The 16,343-nt window shown below is 40.0% G+C and overlaps 1 protein-coding gene across 7 annotated transcripts in view; it reads right to left on the bottom strand.

The window, feature by feature from the left end:
- Positions 1-1,980: 1,980 nt before the first annotated feature.
- Positions 1,981-16,343, bottom strand: part of LOC113682429 (homeobox protein Meis1) — a 39,723-nt gene continuing 25,360 nt past the window's right edge. For 4 of the 7 annotated variants that reach the window (XM_089211984.1, XM_089211982.1, XM_089211983.1 and 1 more), the window contains 9 exons: positions 9,981-10,180; positions 9,561-9,702; positions 9,316-9,366; positions 9,000-9,050; positions 8,470-8,631; positions 7,382-7,505; positions 4,137-4,285; positions 3,423-3,499; positions 1,981-3,161 (listed from right to left, as the gene is read on the bottom strand). In XM_089211984.1, coding sequence (XP_089068110.1) covers positions 2,555-3,161; positions 3,423-3,499; positions 4,137-4,285; positions 7,382-7,505; positions 8,470-8,631; positions 9,000-9,050; positions 9,316-9,366; positions 9,561-9,702; positions 9,981-10,180 — 1,563 coding nt within the window. In that variant the 3' untranslated portion in view covers positions 1,981-2,554. Of the gene's footprint in view, positions 3,162-3,422; positions 3,500-4,136; positions 4,286-7,381; positions 7,506-8,469; positions 8,632-8,999; positions 9,051-9,315; positions 9,367-9,560; positions 9,703-9,980; positions 10,181-10,277; positions 10,789-14,930; positions 15,952-16,343 lie in introns of those variants that run through there. The other 3 variants (XM_027199598.2, XM_027199596.2, XM_027199597.2) reach the window with 3 other exon arrangements.

Here is a 16,343-nt window from a genome sequence, read left to right as displayed (position 1 = left end):
AATTTCTTGTTCGCCGCTCTCCCTTAAAAGCGGTCTTTTAGTTAGAGACCGATCTTTCAGATTTTTCCGAAAATAGAAATCAAACTAACTTTGGAAGAAGAAGAAGACAATAAGAGGTTCGTTCATATTTCCTTATCAAACCTCGTCCTTCCCATTTTTCTTCTTAGGTCTTAGTGGAGAGGTTAATGATTTCACCCAATATCTTCTATAGCTTTTGTCTGTTGTTGCCGCAGTGTACATCCACTATAGCTAAGAATTTCACCGTCTGTGCCATTGTCTTGCTTGTGACGAATAAACTTGGCTATTAGTTGGCCATAAGTGTAAGATTTATTTTTCACAGTCAGACATTTGCAAACATAGTTTGTTTTTGCCAGAATTGTCATCGACATTTTTTTTCGAGATAGCTATTAATTAGCATGTAATATCTAAGTTCAAACGCAAGTGTATTTAGCAACGGATATACAGACCTCTGAAAAAATCTGTATGGAACTTAAGTTCAAAGGCCAAGGAAAAAAATCTTACAGTTTTTGTTAAGCTATTTCAATTTTTTTTGTTTTTCTTCTCTTTTTCTTAAACGTCCAACAGATTCTTACATCTCATTCAGTTTTCCTTCTCTACCCTGTATTACGTGATGTTACCGAGTTTTAATAACTGCAAGAGTGTCGATTTTGACAGAGGTGTCAATACACTCGCGGCTTGTCAACAAAGCAATTTTTTTTCTTTTGTCTTTGTCTTTGTTCTTAATTTAGCAGTATTAAAAGGTGTTCGTTTCATAAGAGAAACAATCGAAAGGAGGCAGGTTAGAATACTGGTGACCCACCTGAACAGCTTGTGGGCTACTGCAAAAAACACCGCCTTCAACTCTTCCAGAAATCATCCTTCTAGTGGCGGGATTATTTCTCCCTAGGAGCTCATTATATTTTTGGCTTTTAGGTGTGATAAAGGACATGATTGGTGTCCTACCCAGGTGCAATTATTCATGAATCTTTCTTTGCATGAAAGTACGGAAACCAAATTTACTGTCGAATTGTGGCAAGCCTCAAGTATTATGGAACAAACAGGCGTGTTCTTCAAGAGGCTGTCACAAAGTTGTTTTTAATGATTCCAAAACATGTATTGAAAAACCTCTCTGTCTTGTTTGCTTGCTTTTAATAAGCATGCCAATTGAGGTTCTGTCACAGAATACCACTTAAGGAAAAGATCTGTGACTGAATTCAATTCCTCTTCCCTCTTCACGTGTAAATTTTCTCAGAGCTCTAACTGGGGAGTCGTGGTTCACTGCAGGTGCAATTGTTTTCTTTTTCAAAACACAAATCTTCATACCTTCCCACTGGGTGTTTACGATGCCGTTTACGGCATTCTTAAAACAATGTTTTTAAACTTTAAGAAACAAAGCGACAGTATTTTATTTTCACAGAAATCGTGGAACGTGTAAAGTTATTTTCCAGATACAAATTTCTCGAATTAAGTATGCTTGCACAAGGGGTCTTAATTAAAGACACTGCAGCAAAGCAACCGTCAACCGCTGGAAATTTTCCAGAACGGTTTGGCAGACGTTAATTGCCGCACTAAACACCATAATTACCCTGTTGTGGAACTTTAAATAATATGTACATTTCCAAAGGAGAAGTGACACGTTTCATCCAAAGCAGACTTTAATGTTGGAAGACAATTTGCTCGGGAATCGCTAAGTAATTAAAGATGCCTCCATGGCGAAAAATATTGCTTTCGTTTCAAAGAGGGAGATGAATCCTTCCTTTTCGTTGTTCTAAGCGTTTGTCCCTCGGTGGGTTGGTTTGTGGGATTCGTTCAGAAAAGAAAAACTTTTGATTGCTAACAGAATTAAACCACAAAGGAGGCGGTTTGTTTTCATAGGACTCATATCTTTAGTAATTCTGGGAACCGTGGCTTTTTTCAAAGCAGAATGAAGGGAACACCAAGTTACTAACTGTAAAAACCAAGAGACCACTGAAAACTCAGTACAGAACAAAGTCTCGCGAAGCATTGAGCGAGCATTTATATTCGTGTCTTCTTTCAATTCTCATTAACAAATACATAATTTTCAATCATGATCATATATATATATGTATATATATATCTGGATTAATTTTAAAAGTCTATCTATTTGCATTTACAAAATAGCATCACATATAAACAAAATACTAAGAAACTGTCGTTATTACTGAAATATGGTACATCATATCAACATTAACACCTTTCTTGGAGAAACTGCTTTCAAATCATACAAAAAGTGTCTTCATTTTTTAAAATTTTCTGAAATCTCCTTTTTGAAAGGAAGAGCATAGGCGGCAATCATCACACGACAGGGAAGCACGTTTAATAGATCTCTATAACGACACATATCTATTCATTGAATTTTTCCTATAAAATCTTCATAAACCGAAAGTTTTACAAACTTTGCGGGAATATAATCAATAATTCTATTCTTTTTGCTTTCCGAATGTCTAAAAATACTTGACTAAGCGTAGTATTGACGTTCAACGCGAAACATAACAAGCTAATGAAGGATCTGTTAACTCTGTTCATATTTCTTTTAACTCGAGTGCATGTCCATGACGGGCTGTGACATTGTCAACACATTTTCTGACGAAATTAAAGTGGGTGAAGTTTGTGTGGAAGGTAGTCCCGGATGGCCAGGGTGTCCAGGGTGAGGATGATGTGGATGAGCGTGCGGGTGCCCCGGTGGGGGCATCATCATAGCATGGGGGTGACCAGGGATGTACATGGGTTGCGCCTGATGAACCGAAGTTGGAGGCATTGGCGATCTGTAGGCGTGTGCGGGCATTTGTGCGTGCATAGAATGCGGTCCTCCGGTCATAGCTGACATAGGGGGTATTGTACCCACTCCACTAACTGAGGGATCGCCTGTTGGGATATATCCTCTTGGTCCAAAGTGCGGAGGCTGTGGAACTCCACCGTCCATGTGCGGGTAGTTGGGATGAGGAGGTGGGTGATGCTGATCTGGGTAATATCCTGGGGGTGCTCCTGGAGGACCGAATCTCTGTCCCGGTGAAGGAAGACCTTGACCGAGAGAGTTCTTCCGTCGTCTTGACTTAAACACAGTGACAACCGGTGACTTTCCTGCTCTGTTTGAGGCATCTATCATCGGTTGAACAATACGTCTCCTCGCGTTGATGAACCTGCCAAATATACGAAGCAGTTGTAACATCCTGTTACAAAAATGTCGCAAGAAATCAACAAACGTCTTGGCAAAACTTTCCGGCATCAGCTAACAAGAGGAAGTCAACTAATGACACAGGGAAATTAATGTTAAAGCAGCAATGATAATTTTTTTTTCGGTGTTTATCTATTTCTGTGCCCTTAATAAAAGAGTTTCGAGCTATGAGAGAACAATAGCTGGCATTTATGATATTTTGGTGGATGAAAGATCAACGACTCACCAGTTGTTAACTTGTAGTATAGTAAGTCCGGTTTCCTGAGCCAAGGATCGCTTCTGTTCCTCGGATGGGTATGGATGCTAAAAGTGAAAGTTATTAAAACTCGTTTATTCCATGATTTACTAAAACAATTGAGATGGAAGACAAAAAGATTTGGTCGGAATATGTAGTAAAAGAAAGTGTCGGTTTTAATAACGCGGGGAAATTAATCCCTTAGAGAGGTTTGTCTCTATTTCTTGAAGAAGGATCAAACATCGTAAACGAGAAACGGAAAAAATAAATTTATGACCTTTTATTCACGGTGCTCAGGCAGTTACTTTGCGTGAGACAGGTTATAAAACGCAAGGAGGCACAAACTGGTGCCAAAGAGATCAATGTCCCCACCAGTTTCTTATGAGTTCCTCTGCTCTCAAGAATCAAACACCCACACGGTTCAAGGAGCTTACTAAAAATTTGCCTATTACGGTTCAGTTATCCCTGAGGCTACAAAAAAAGAATAGGAATTAAAACGTTTTTATATATGTGTAACGGAGAAGAAACCGAGCTTACACTAAGCGTAAAGAAGGATCAAACAGGCGACCTGTTTTGTTCTGATTCAAAGCAACAAACAACCCTGTATAGTCTTGACACAAACTGGAAACACTGGCAATTTAGTTTTCATTTGAATTTGTTCACCAATAAGTCCGAACTAACCCTTAAAGACACAAAATATCTTACCGTTAAATGTTGAAAAAGCCAGGCCTTCATTATGTTAGTTGCTGCTTTGGGAAATATTCCTCTTTTCTTCTGGCTTTTCTTCGATTGTTCGTCGTCCGTATTGTCACCGTTTCCATCTTCCGAGCCAACAGACGTGTTTAACGAAGGGTCTGAAATGAAGAGGCAGGCCATGTTTTCTTTAGAAAATACTGTCGTTACCGAGAGCCACTTCAAAGACCTTATTCTGTTACACGTAGCGCTGAGAGAATATTGAAATAGACAGTGATGAATACGACACGTTGTTAAGACGATCACATTTGCAATTTTTATCCCCTCATTCACTTGAATGAGTTAAATAGCACGGACAGCTAGTTTTGCATACAAGAAGGATTAAGGCAGTTGTGACAGCCTAATTTTCTTGTGGAGGCTAGAAGGTTAACACTCTCTGGCTTCTGCCAAAGAGAAGAGGCTTACAGCAACACCTGCTACTCTAGTTTCCTGTCAAAAATCACAAAGACCTACTTGACATATTCCCAGAACTTTTCGAAATAGCGTTATTGGTGTCATTCAAGACAAGACAACCCATTTCCTTCAAATACATATTAGTGAAAACACTCCAACTTCCCATCGAAAGGATGACTGCGATAAGAGACTTGTGATATGCTTTGTTGACTTAAACTTCTGGAGAAAACAATAGAGAGGGTGGAACGATTTTCCTGCAGTTAACGAGGGTGAGAGTGTTTTGGTTCTCAGAACGCCCCACCCCGCAGTCGAGTCTCACCGCTTTACCCCAGTCACTTTTTTCGCAGCATCGCCTGCCACATTATGCCTCTTAAGAAGCGGCAATGTAAATAGTGGGTGGAAAAAGGAGGAAATGTTAGCTCAGTGTCTTGGATTAAGTAAACATCACGAAAGAATGATAAATACTCCAAGTCAAATTTTCTTTCTCTCAAAATGACATCTTTATGAAAATGAGGCGAAACACAAGCAAACATCTGGTTGGAAATTGAATGGAGCTAAAGACAGGATAAGAAAAATAACACGGGAGAGCGTCCACCGCGCGACACAAGACGCATGCTGAGAAGCAATCAGGTTGGCGCTCAAGCCTACCGGATTATTAAAGGCAGTAAAAACTAAATCCCTCTTAGCGTACATGCGTGCATTTGTCACTCGAGAAGAAACATTCATCGACCTAAACTAAGGATTAACCAAAGATCGCTTTCACGAAGCACTTTTCAATCGAGAATCTCGACTTTGTCAATGAAATTTTATAACCAAAGTAAGGTAAAATCCTTAAAAAATGTCCAGTCGATTCTAGAGGAAAAGTCTTGCTTTCAATTTTTTGACAAGGAGCAATTAAGTTGATCGGACGCTATCACCGCGCTTTTATGGCTTTGTTTTCTATCTCTAAAAGCTCCCAAACCAAGATGCGGAATTTGAGCACGATTTAAACTACCTTCAACAAGCTGATAAGAAAGAGTATGGCTGGCGAAGCCTTAAGTCTGCGTTATTTGAGCTTAATTAATTTGTTCAAGGGGCATGGCAAGATAAAAGACTAGAATTTCACCACCATGAGGAGAATCTACTACAGATAGATCCTTGAAATTTGACACCCCTAGTACTTGGATGCTGACAAAAGCCATCAGGTTCACTTAAATACTTACAACAGCCCTTAGTCTTACTAATTCATGTTACTCTTCTTTCACCTGGTATTCGCTCGTGACAGCAATAAAGCTCTTGAAATTGTTTTCCATGAGGCATCTTCGAGAGCACATAGAAATTAGAAGTTCCAAAACCACTTGACGATAACAAAAGTTTTGAAAAGTTAACGATTGAGGAGGCGAGAAGGTCTCAACGAGAAGTGGCGCGCACTAATTTGCGAGAGCTTGTTCTTCTTTGTTTTTCACTCCTAGAATCCCGAAACTAAACCCCGGAGATTGTAGATATAAGTGACGACAAAAGCATAATGAATTATTGGTTGACACTACTTCAGGAAATTACTGGAGGAAATTGCAAGAGGCTATCTTGTCAGATTTATCAAAGAATCAAGAAATACTGTCAAGAATTGAGACAATGACAGAAAGGGATGGTACACATGCACTTAAATGAAAGGCAAGCTATTATCGGCTTCAATATTTTTAAAATACACACATTTTCCAACTTAAGTGAGCTATATGAAATCTTGACAGTGAAAGCTTACGTCGCATAAAGACAAGAAGCTCTTGTCAAAATTGCTCGAATAACTGGCAAGGTCCTGCGGTTAATTAACATTTGAATCTATTCCTAGGAGAAAAATTACTGATTAGAACGCAGCCGAACTTCACAAAGAGTCTTCCTTTTTGACAGGCGAATACTATTTTATAAATATTATTTTGTCCATTAGAAATGATTGCTTCAGTTTTCATCTTTTAGAAAGCTTCATGTTTGACACTTTGTAAACGAAAATGGCACATCTGTTACTAGCTGTTAATTTTATCGTCTCTTCATTGTCAAAATAATTCCTACAAACTCTTTTCTTTCCCTTTGTTTGAATACACAAAGCGAACTAGTGTTGGAAAGGAAAAAAATTTGCGCCGTTCCCTTCACCTTAATTGTAACTTTTCTTTGACAATTAGTGATGTTTGTACTAGAAAATATTCTTGTCACCTCGCAATCAAAAGAAGGCGTTCACCGAATGAGAAGCACGCGATAAGCTATCCGTGAACTTTTTAGGGCTCATTTCGAACCTCTTTATCGATCATGGTCTGTTTATCATTGCAGACAAAAAAATCACAAAAGCGTTCGTAACAAAGTCTCACACACAGGGTGTTTTGGTTGTTCCAGCAAACGACACATAATGACTATAAACTTATGCATATGAGGAAGAAGCAGCAGAATTTGCATATGCCTTATCCTTTCGCGTCGTAAAACGCGTAAAGTGATATTCTTTTTAATTACCAACAGAAAGAAAGCCTTTATGCAGCTGTGTCAACAGAGACATAAAGCTTTCAACTCAATAAAAGCCCACAAGAATAGACGTAGGGCTGAACCAATAATTTCACTGTTCAATCCCACTCTTTATATAATTGCCAACGTGGATTACAACAATGGCCAAGAGCTACTCGTTTAGCATAATAAAAGCGCGATAAAACAGTAACCCCCGATAAATTCTCGGTTTAGTGATGTATTACTGAAGACATTATTAAAAAGACATCGAATACGGAAACAATTTAATAAAGAAGTGATAGAAATGTCGCTTTTAATAAAAGCTTTAGTCATTTCCTCACCTTCCGGAGTTGTAGGTCCATCGACCCCAGAGTTGGACGGTGGTCGGGACGATGATTGAGAATTGGAGCCTGAACCGGTGGCCTCATCTCCTTGACCGGGTTGCCAGCTCTGGGAGTTTGATGCCTGTGATGAGCGAAGGAAAGAGTCGCAAAGATGAGCGATCGATCGCGTGAATTGCTTGTGTTATCTCTCGAAGCGCGAAGAAACAATTTAAATCCTTTCATATAGTTGACACTAAGTGAATAAGAAAAGCAAAGCGAGAGGTGTAAAAGTTTCGACACCTAACACAGTTTTTGTCACTAGTGATTGTGAAGAGGTAATTGACGAAAATCCCATCTACAAGAAAATAGGCCCGCCGCGCTAATAATTTTACAAGTTAATCCGCCATATCGTTGTTTTCTCCCGGACTCTGTCTAAGAGCGCGGTTGTTTTACCTGTCTAAGGTGAAAACAGGTAACCATTCAATTGTTAGTGATTTTGTCAGGTTGAAAACGTAGAGGTGTGAAATTGATCTTAGATAAATGCCCAGTGTTTGGGACACGAAAGAACCCTTTTTTCAACACGTCAATCCGCCAAAAGAGCTGTCTAGGCTCAATAAAAACTTCTCTCAACTTGACAAAATATAACACCATCACAAGTGTCCAATTGATGGTTTACTAGATGACTTTTGGTGACTTCTTGTGACGGCTCGTTGTACGAGCCGTCTTAAATACAGTAACCACACAACAATTTGTTTTTACTTTCCCATTCAACCTATTGGACAATGAAAGTTTAGAAAACATCGCCGCGGGGCGCAACGTAAATACTGCAGTCAGTGTTCATCAATCAAGTCCTGAACCGTTCGCCCTGGGTCGCGCTGCAGGCAATTCACTTCTATCGCGAGATTGCCAAGACAGTACAGTAACCGTGCGGTATCATCCTCGCGCGACTTATTAATAGCCATTCATCCACTTAGATGATAATGTGATGTTGTGAAAGAAATTTACACCTCCACGAAGGCCATCTACTAGATGAAAAAACAACCATAAGAAAACGAGGCGATAGCGTGGCGTTCGGTCGCAATACATGACACATCAGATTACAGTACCTGTGGCAGGGCGCTTTCTGGCGGTGAATCGATGTCTAAAGTATCGCTGTCGCTTCTGCTTTTGCCGATATTTTCCTTCTCGTCCATAACAAGATCAATGGGCATTTTCCCCTTAAGGCAGGAAATGTAGCGCTTACAGAAGTTGTCACACAGCTCGTGCACCTAAAGGAAGAACACAAGATCTGAATTGGATTATATAGATTTTGTTTTAACAACAGGAACGACTTCCCCTAATTTAAACTCGACTGTAGTGTTAGCTCGAAGAAATACCTTTGAAATCCATCGAATAAAAGCAAATGACAACACGAGATTAAATTTCTAACTAAAGATAAGCGTAATATATGCATTATGCAAATTCTCGTCTGAAAAATGTCTGGAGCCTTTTTGCTTATATACACATATCTGAGGGCCTCGCAGAGCCTAAAGAAATTCTCTTTACCTTTCCGCTTGCTCAACAAGCTTTTATGTGACTGCTCACGGCTGACTAGAAAATGACACCCGCGAATCAACTTAAATAAATATTTTCTTACCTTTTCTAATTCCAGGAGGTGAAATCTCAGGACTTGGATCGATTGAATCATCTAGAATAGAAAGAACCCAAAAATTGGCCAAAAAAAACAGAGAAAAAGCAGGATTCCGTCATGCTACAGCTCGCGACACCGGGGTGATACAAAGCCCCAAATGACTGCTGTGCGTGTATAAATCAACGTATAAAGGCATCGAAGCATGTGGCAACATTTTGTGTTATTTAAATTCAATCAACCGGGTTCGTATTAATATTTTAACACGTCCACCTTTGAAATGATAGCTTACGGTTTGTTGAAAACAAACGAAAACAACACTTACCAAACTATCGACTTCGTGGTTGGACGAGAAAATCGTCTTGTCACTCCTGAACTGAAAACACAACAACAAACGGAAACCATTATGAGATTTCGCTAGATCATCCTAGTGTGTGACTCGAGAATGAAAACTGTTGCACTTCAAGAACGGTTTTGAACGATCACGTCAGACTAGTATATCACTGGATATCCGTCCCCTAAAGGCCTGGGGGATAATTGTAACTACTGGATTAGAAACTGTGAACATACCTGCTTCGAAAATACCTGGATATCTTCGTTGAACGAAGCAGACGAGCACACGTCCCCACCGACAGCTCCGGGCTCCCGAGGAGTACACGTTGCCAGTTCGCATTTCTCGAAGATGAGTGCCAGAAGAGGGAACAGTGAATGCCTGGAATTAGAGCATTCATGTTAATGAATAGAGTTCAGTTAATAAGCGTTCATTTACCGCGGTGCAAATGAAAAGACTTGTGATCATGATCCTGCAGGACGTCTTGCTGTAAATAGCTTAGACGTGTGCTCTGTGACCGTCATGTGTAACTTTACCTATTTGTAGTTTGCGCGGTTGTCAGTGATCACCGAGATTCTTAGATACAGTCGATCGTGAGTGATACATTTCAGTCGCATGACATGCAAATCTGAGCTGAGAGGCGATCGTAACGTACATACCCATATATTAACTCCTTATCTCTCTTATGAATATCAGAAACGGCGCTCATCGCATTCGACACTCCTCCTCCAGAGGCTGGCGTGTGATGGTACGGCGAGGTAGCGCTCGTGTGGTTCATGTGTTGCATCTGAGCTGAGCGACTGTGATCGTACATTGAGGTTGCAACGTCCATCGCGTAAGAGCCCACTTCATCATAAGGCTGCAAAATTAAACGATCATGTCAGCTGTTGCTTACGTCTCCTGCTAGACAGTGCGTAACAGCAGCGCTAAACAAGCATAAAATGATGCACACACACCGCCAGAAGCCGGCATCACGGGCAAACGGAACGCTCGGTTACTGACCCGTTGTGCCATACGATGCTTATTCACTCAACTCCAGGGTGACGAGCCGCTTTGTGGAGGATTGTTATCGTAAAATTGCTGCAAATGTTTAATCCCGAATTCTGACAATCAGTTTAGGACTGACACAGTTGGATAGCTTTCTAAACTTACAACCCGTCAACTGTATGTAAGGAAAAGATGTGTACGGCCGTCAACACAACTAGTAACGAATTGTCAAGCCTGTCTCGTGGCTTTTGGCCACAAGTCTGTCAATCACCTTTCAAAATCTCCATGGGCCCTTGTCACGTAACGAGTGATTGAGAGTTCAAATGTTGATCAGGATCACCGAGCATGTAAGAAAAATAATTCTCTCTTACAGGAAGGTTTAGAAAAAGTCAATTTATTCAGGAAGGACTTAGCTTAGTATTTGACTTGACAGGGCATCTCAAACCTTAATAAGCTTTTTCCCTTAAAATAGAACAACGCAAAGTACTTTGGAACGGAGGCAAAGCCATTAGTCAATTCTCCTGGGTATTTTCATAAAACCAGCCACTTTTCAATAATACCTGGTGGAACCAATTAGCTTGACCGACCAATCAGGACACATCTCATCCGCCAAGCCAAATAATATGTCTAAACATTTCAATCTCCATTGTCTAAGCCATCGTGGTTCTTTACGCAGGATCTGGGGCGTGTCATCCTTTTCAAAAGCTTACAACAAAGTAATCGAGTGCAATTTCTAACGTGTAACCAAAGCCCCGAATGAATGGCAGTTTATTAAAAACACGTTTTGGGCTTGCGATAGGCATGGTTTCCGAGCATGCATGTTTCAAATTTCACACCCCCGTTTAATTAGAACACAAAACAATTTTCAAATGTCTCGATGCGTTGGGAAGTATGTAAAACAACCCATTGTCGACTTTGATTGACAGCTTTCTAACACCTGCTGTTAATTGGCTTTGTAGTGTTCCTGCCTGGGAAAGGCTTTCTATAACAACATAAAATGAACTTTAATAAACGCGTTAAAAACTCAAATACAGCTGAAACAAAGAAAATGTAAAAACAGGCAGGTCAATTTGGATTTAAAGTCATTACATCCAAAAAATTGCGCCTTGTCTGCTCATTTTTGTTTTGGTTGCCGTTATTGAATTTGTCGTAAATTGAAAGTAATTTTGACGGATTGTGTTTCACTATCAATTTCCTTGTCTGTTTGATAACGAAGAAACGTGACGCCTTTTGTCAAAAGCTGTCAGAAAGGCGGAGAACACCGACATTCGGCTAAAAACAACATATCCAAGCGAACATGCTTGAAACCGCACAAGATACTGTGTACTTGTCAGTGCTTGCTGTGAAGTTCATTGTCATTAAAGTGAGCTAAAGTTGCAAGCTATTCAAAATCCGATCGCGAGCGTAATCCTGATCAATTTGCGGCGAGCGTGTTCGTGTGTTTGCTGACAGTAGTAACAGCATGCCAAGCAGTGTTTACGCGCCTGTCCGTACATGTCTGCCTGTTGTTTTGCAAGTTATTATCATCAGCACTTTTCAAAAGCTCGTTTATAACGAAAGGCGTGCGTCGTAGACTAAACGTACAGGTTGTGCTTAATCTAAAGATCTCTGATTTGCTCATGCAAATTAAGTACGTGATGCGGCGGGCGAAGAGAGGTGAATTCAAGACCTGAACTTATAATTGGCAACTGAAATTGGACACTGTTATTTGCTCCCTCTTTGCAAGAGAAAATTTCCGCGAGGGCTTGTTAATAAAATTAGGAAATTCTTAAGAGAGGCTTTCAGAAAAATCAAATATAGGGATCACGCGTTCCTTCAAAGGCGCCAATTTATAACGAAACAAAATTACAAGGAGAACAAAAAAAGTTAACATTGTGGCACCCCGGGCAGATGACACAAACATTCCTATCAAAAGATAGAGTTATTACAAATTTGTAGCCATAATTTTTTTATCATTATCAAATTAATCCCACGTGGAGTAACTTTTCAGCAGTTTTAAGTTCCAAAGAGACTCCCAAACCTTAAGAAATTTCAGAGCGTGTTGGCACAGCTTAAGTTGAGTTGTTTGGGCCGCCACCTCAGGTTTCATGTGCACAATAAACAAAGTGCAGTGTAACATAATCAGTTTTCGATGTCGCTCGGCACGAACTCTTTTCGTTCACGGTGCGCGCGGGATGTGTACGCTTTAGTCTAAGCTAACTAACTGTAACGAAGCTATGTTTGTCAATCCAGTTGTCGCACTTTTCAACATGCAGTCAAGCAAGTGACGTTCTGGCGAAAAGCTTCATCCTCCAAGCTGACATCTGCTAATTAGATCCTCGTACTTATCTACCCAGTCGCATGACAATGATTAGCCGCATGAAAATCATTTTTAAATCATTAAGCTTTTACTTTAGGAAAGAATTTCAAATAACGTCAAATGAAAATACGTAGATCAAGAAACTAACGCATCCCAACAAAGTAGTCAAAGTAGGAACGTGAATAATTTAGCTTGACTCCAACAAAGGCATTTATTAATCAACAGAGCAAAACCGCAAGTGACATTCCTTTCCCGAAAAAATTTCCATCAAAATAGTTTATCTACTCAGCACCACAGACCCCTGATATTTAACGCGATAGTTTTCGCCGATCAAATCTGATGGCTTGTCTTTTGTTATTCTATCGACATCTTGTTTCGTTTTCACATGGAATGAAAGACAGCGAATGAGAGCGTTCGACAGGGTGATAACTGCTCGACTATTAAAACCGCGAAAGGTTGATGTATGTGACAAGCGAGGCTTGAAAACAGCGAAAGTTTTGACACTTTATAATACACAATAACACAAAGTCTGATATGATGCCTTGAAGTCGTCTGGTCACGCATGGATAAACGTTTTGCATTTTTGCTGCTCGCCACTAATTTAAACTTCGGCTTCAAGGGTCCTTTCAGCTATCAGCTCTCAATAGTTGACCCACCAGGTTTGTTTTGATGAAAAAAAATTCGTAAGAACTCGAAATTTCAAACGGATACTTGTAAAATAATAATAAAAAAATGACCTAGCCTCTTCTCTAAGAGCCAGTTCAAGGTTCGAAGTCCTGTTATCATCATTTGAATATGTAGTTTGGTTTAGAAGATATTTTCTCGACGGTCAATAAAGGCCAAGCCGCTCGGGAAGGCCATCCAACAACCTCGAGATCGGTTGGTGACAAGGCAACGTCTACACTCCGATTGCTTTGAAAGGACCGCTTAAAGTTTGTATGTCATGCATGAAATTAGGATTGCTCTCCAGAGTTCACAATGAAATCTGTCATTACAAGCGCGGCCTAAGTGTTGGGGTGTCATGCCGATGTTTATTTCTTTCACTTATGCTTTTCTTTACCTCCGTGTGGGGGGAAAACAGTGTGTTTGTGTTATCGGATTAAAAAACCTTTGCCCCTTTAATAGGCATTAAAACTGCCACCTGATTTATTTATACATCTTTGGAGTTCGCTGTCTGTGAAGACAGACCGTGAAAAAGCTAACAGCCTTGAGTTGTCGCAAAATAAAACCATACTTCAATTTCACAACAAAGGTATGACAACTATGTCGTGTCCATTAGGACGCCTCATAACATTCTGGCGAACCGGCGGTTAGGCAAATTGGTTATTTCTGGTATTTTAGGATTAACTATGGCATCAATCAAAAGCGCTTCACGTCGCTATAGCATACGTGCGAACGAAGGTTTCTTTGCCATCCAGCTTGTAGGAACTATACGTTATTTGAAGGGCATTAACAAGCGCTGAAGCTGCATGAAGACAGTAGGTTAGTCTCTACGATTCAATGTTTCCCATCGTGGAAGTAGATCAGGACTTATATTACAACTATATTGGTAAAAGTGGGTACTATTGATGCTTTAACGGTGTTCAAACATATCTGCACGATACATGTTCAGTTTATTCGACGGAAGGAAATTTTACGAGGAGTGAGAGGAGAGTAGAGACGCCATGTTTTAGTGGGTGACCGGAAGATTAAATGAAGAGAGAGACGAATTGATTTAAACTGAAAGCCAAGAGATAAAACAGGAACTTTCAAAAGAAGAGGCTAGTATTGTAAAGAGAGCTTTCGTTAAATTAACTGTTAAAGAAATCTTAACAGTTTCAAAATCGACACTAAACAATAAAATCGTTTTTGAGAACAAGAGACGCGGGCTATTTGATACAAACAATGATCTTCAACTGTTGCCCTATCGGCTCACCGGTCATAGCAGACCGCTCGTAGGATCACGTTTGAACAGTGAGGAAGGAAGTGTTTTGTAGCGCTGAGTCTGGTTGTTCCGCCTGCTTGCTTGCCTGTGTTTAAACACAAACATCAAACGAGCTTCGTTGATGAAAAGCGACTGGCGTTCACACGATTTCGCAAACAATGCGTTTGCACTTTTCGGGGCTTTTCACCTCTTTGTTTGGACGCTTTGTTTTTAAAACTTGTCTGAACTGGTTTTATTCTTTAGGCACAAAGTCCTAGTACAGCTCCTCATTTAAGATTTTTTAACACATTTTTTTTTCTTTTAACGTGACCCTAACATAACCTTGCATAATGGCGGGTGAGAGTAAAGCGGTTATAGAACCCCTAGCGTAACAAAATGTACCAATGAAACTATCCTCACCTTCACTTCATCACTTGTTCGGTTCTCGTCAGAACCAGCTGGGTCTTTTCGTTAACTTTATCAGCCTGGGTTTTGATCTTAACGTCTGCAGTTTATTTCGAAATCGACCTCTCGATACTTCTGACGACTACCGTTGTGAACGACATATGCTTTCAATGAACCTCAAACAGTGGTTCGGTTTAGGATTACACTTCGGCTTTTTGCGAGCTGTGAAGTGAGGAGATTTCATTCGAGGTAGGGATTTTTCTCGCGCCCAAATATAGACCACTTGTGTTTTATGAAAAGCAGCCAGGAGCCATCGAAAATGTTTAAGTGCTTTTAGTAGAGAAGACTTACGAAATCCATCTCGAATGGTGATGATGAAGCAAGTTTTCTCAGACAGTCCTTTTCTTCCCATAGTGATATTTATACAAACTTTTAAGCTGAAAGGGAAGTTTGCTCTCAAACGAGCCTTCTTGTACTACACACGTTCGATCAGCTTCGTTTGACTTTTAAGATGTGGTTTCTCGGTGCAATACAGTGAAAATACTCTTGACTCGGTAGGAAGATAAGACAAGACTTTGCCGTGAATGAAAACTCAGCCAATATCGAACATAAGAGGCTCATCCGTTTGTGGACACGAGTCAGTCAACACGGATTTAAAATGACGGAAAAAAACCTTCCCAGGTAAAATGTTTTCCACACCTTTTTGAAATTAGAGTTTGATTTACTTGGACGTATCTCTTGGTGTTGATTTGACAAATTGTACTTCTGTATCTTTGTGCCATGGCCTCCATGTTGACATCTGCCCTCCATATTGGTTCGCACGAGAGAGGCATGTTAAATTTAATCGTCGAACCGGACTTCTTCACATGAATCCTATTTGTTTAAATGCAAAGCTATGAAAAGAAGGTTCGCCTTAAAAAATTTATACAGTTTTTCAACAGCATTGAAGAGGATCGAAATCATACGACCGAAAAAATTGATCTCATATTTAAGGTATAAGACGCTTTCTCGTTGTGTGACTTCAGTTTCATATACTAAATGAAGAAAACTCTTTATTCGTTCTTGTGGTATTAAACAAATTGTGTAAATAAATTGTCGTTTAAAAAAAGTAGTTTCATATTTGTGAAATAATTTCTTAAAATGATTCAGTTTATAGTGACGAGCTTCACCTAGAAATGGGTTCACCAAGTTATGGTTCGCCATACTTCGCCATTTCAGCCCATTTCAATCAGCTGGTTGTATTTTGACAATTCATCGCAAACAGCCCAGTACAGCTGATGGCTCAGTTTGCGCTGTCTTTTCTTAATTATCTCAGCAAGATTGAAAAGGCGGGAAAGCGAAGGTTAACCTTGGCTTATTAAAGAAAGCTTTGGACTTGTCAATCTACTGTCCGGGAGCGTTTAGCACTAGACGATTATGTTGATGCTT

Source organism: Pocillopora damicornis, chromosome 7, assembly GCF_964200805.1.
Source record: "Pocillopora damicornis chromosome 7, jaPocDami1.2, whole genome shotgun sequence".
Taxonomy (NCBI): Eukaryota; Metazoa; Cnidaria; class Anthozoa; order Scleractinia; family Pocilloporidae; genus Pocillopora; species Pocillopora damicornis.
Note: the sequence above shows the minus strand (reverse complement) of the source record. Positions and strands in the feature narration are given on the sequence as shown.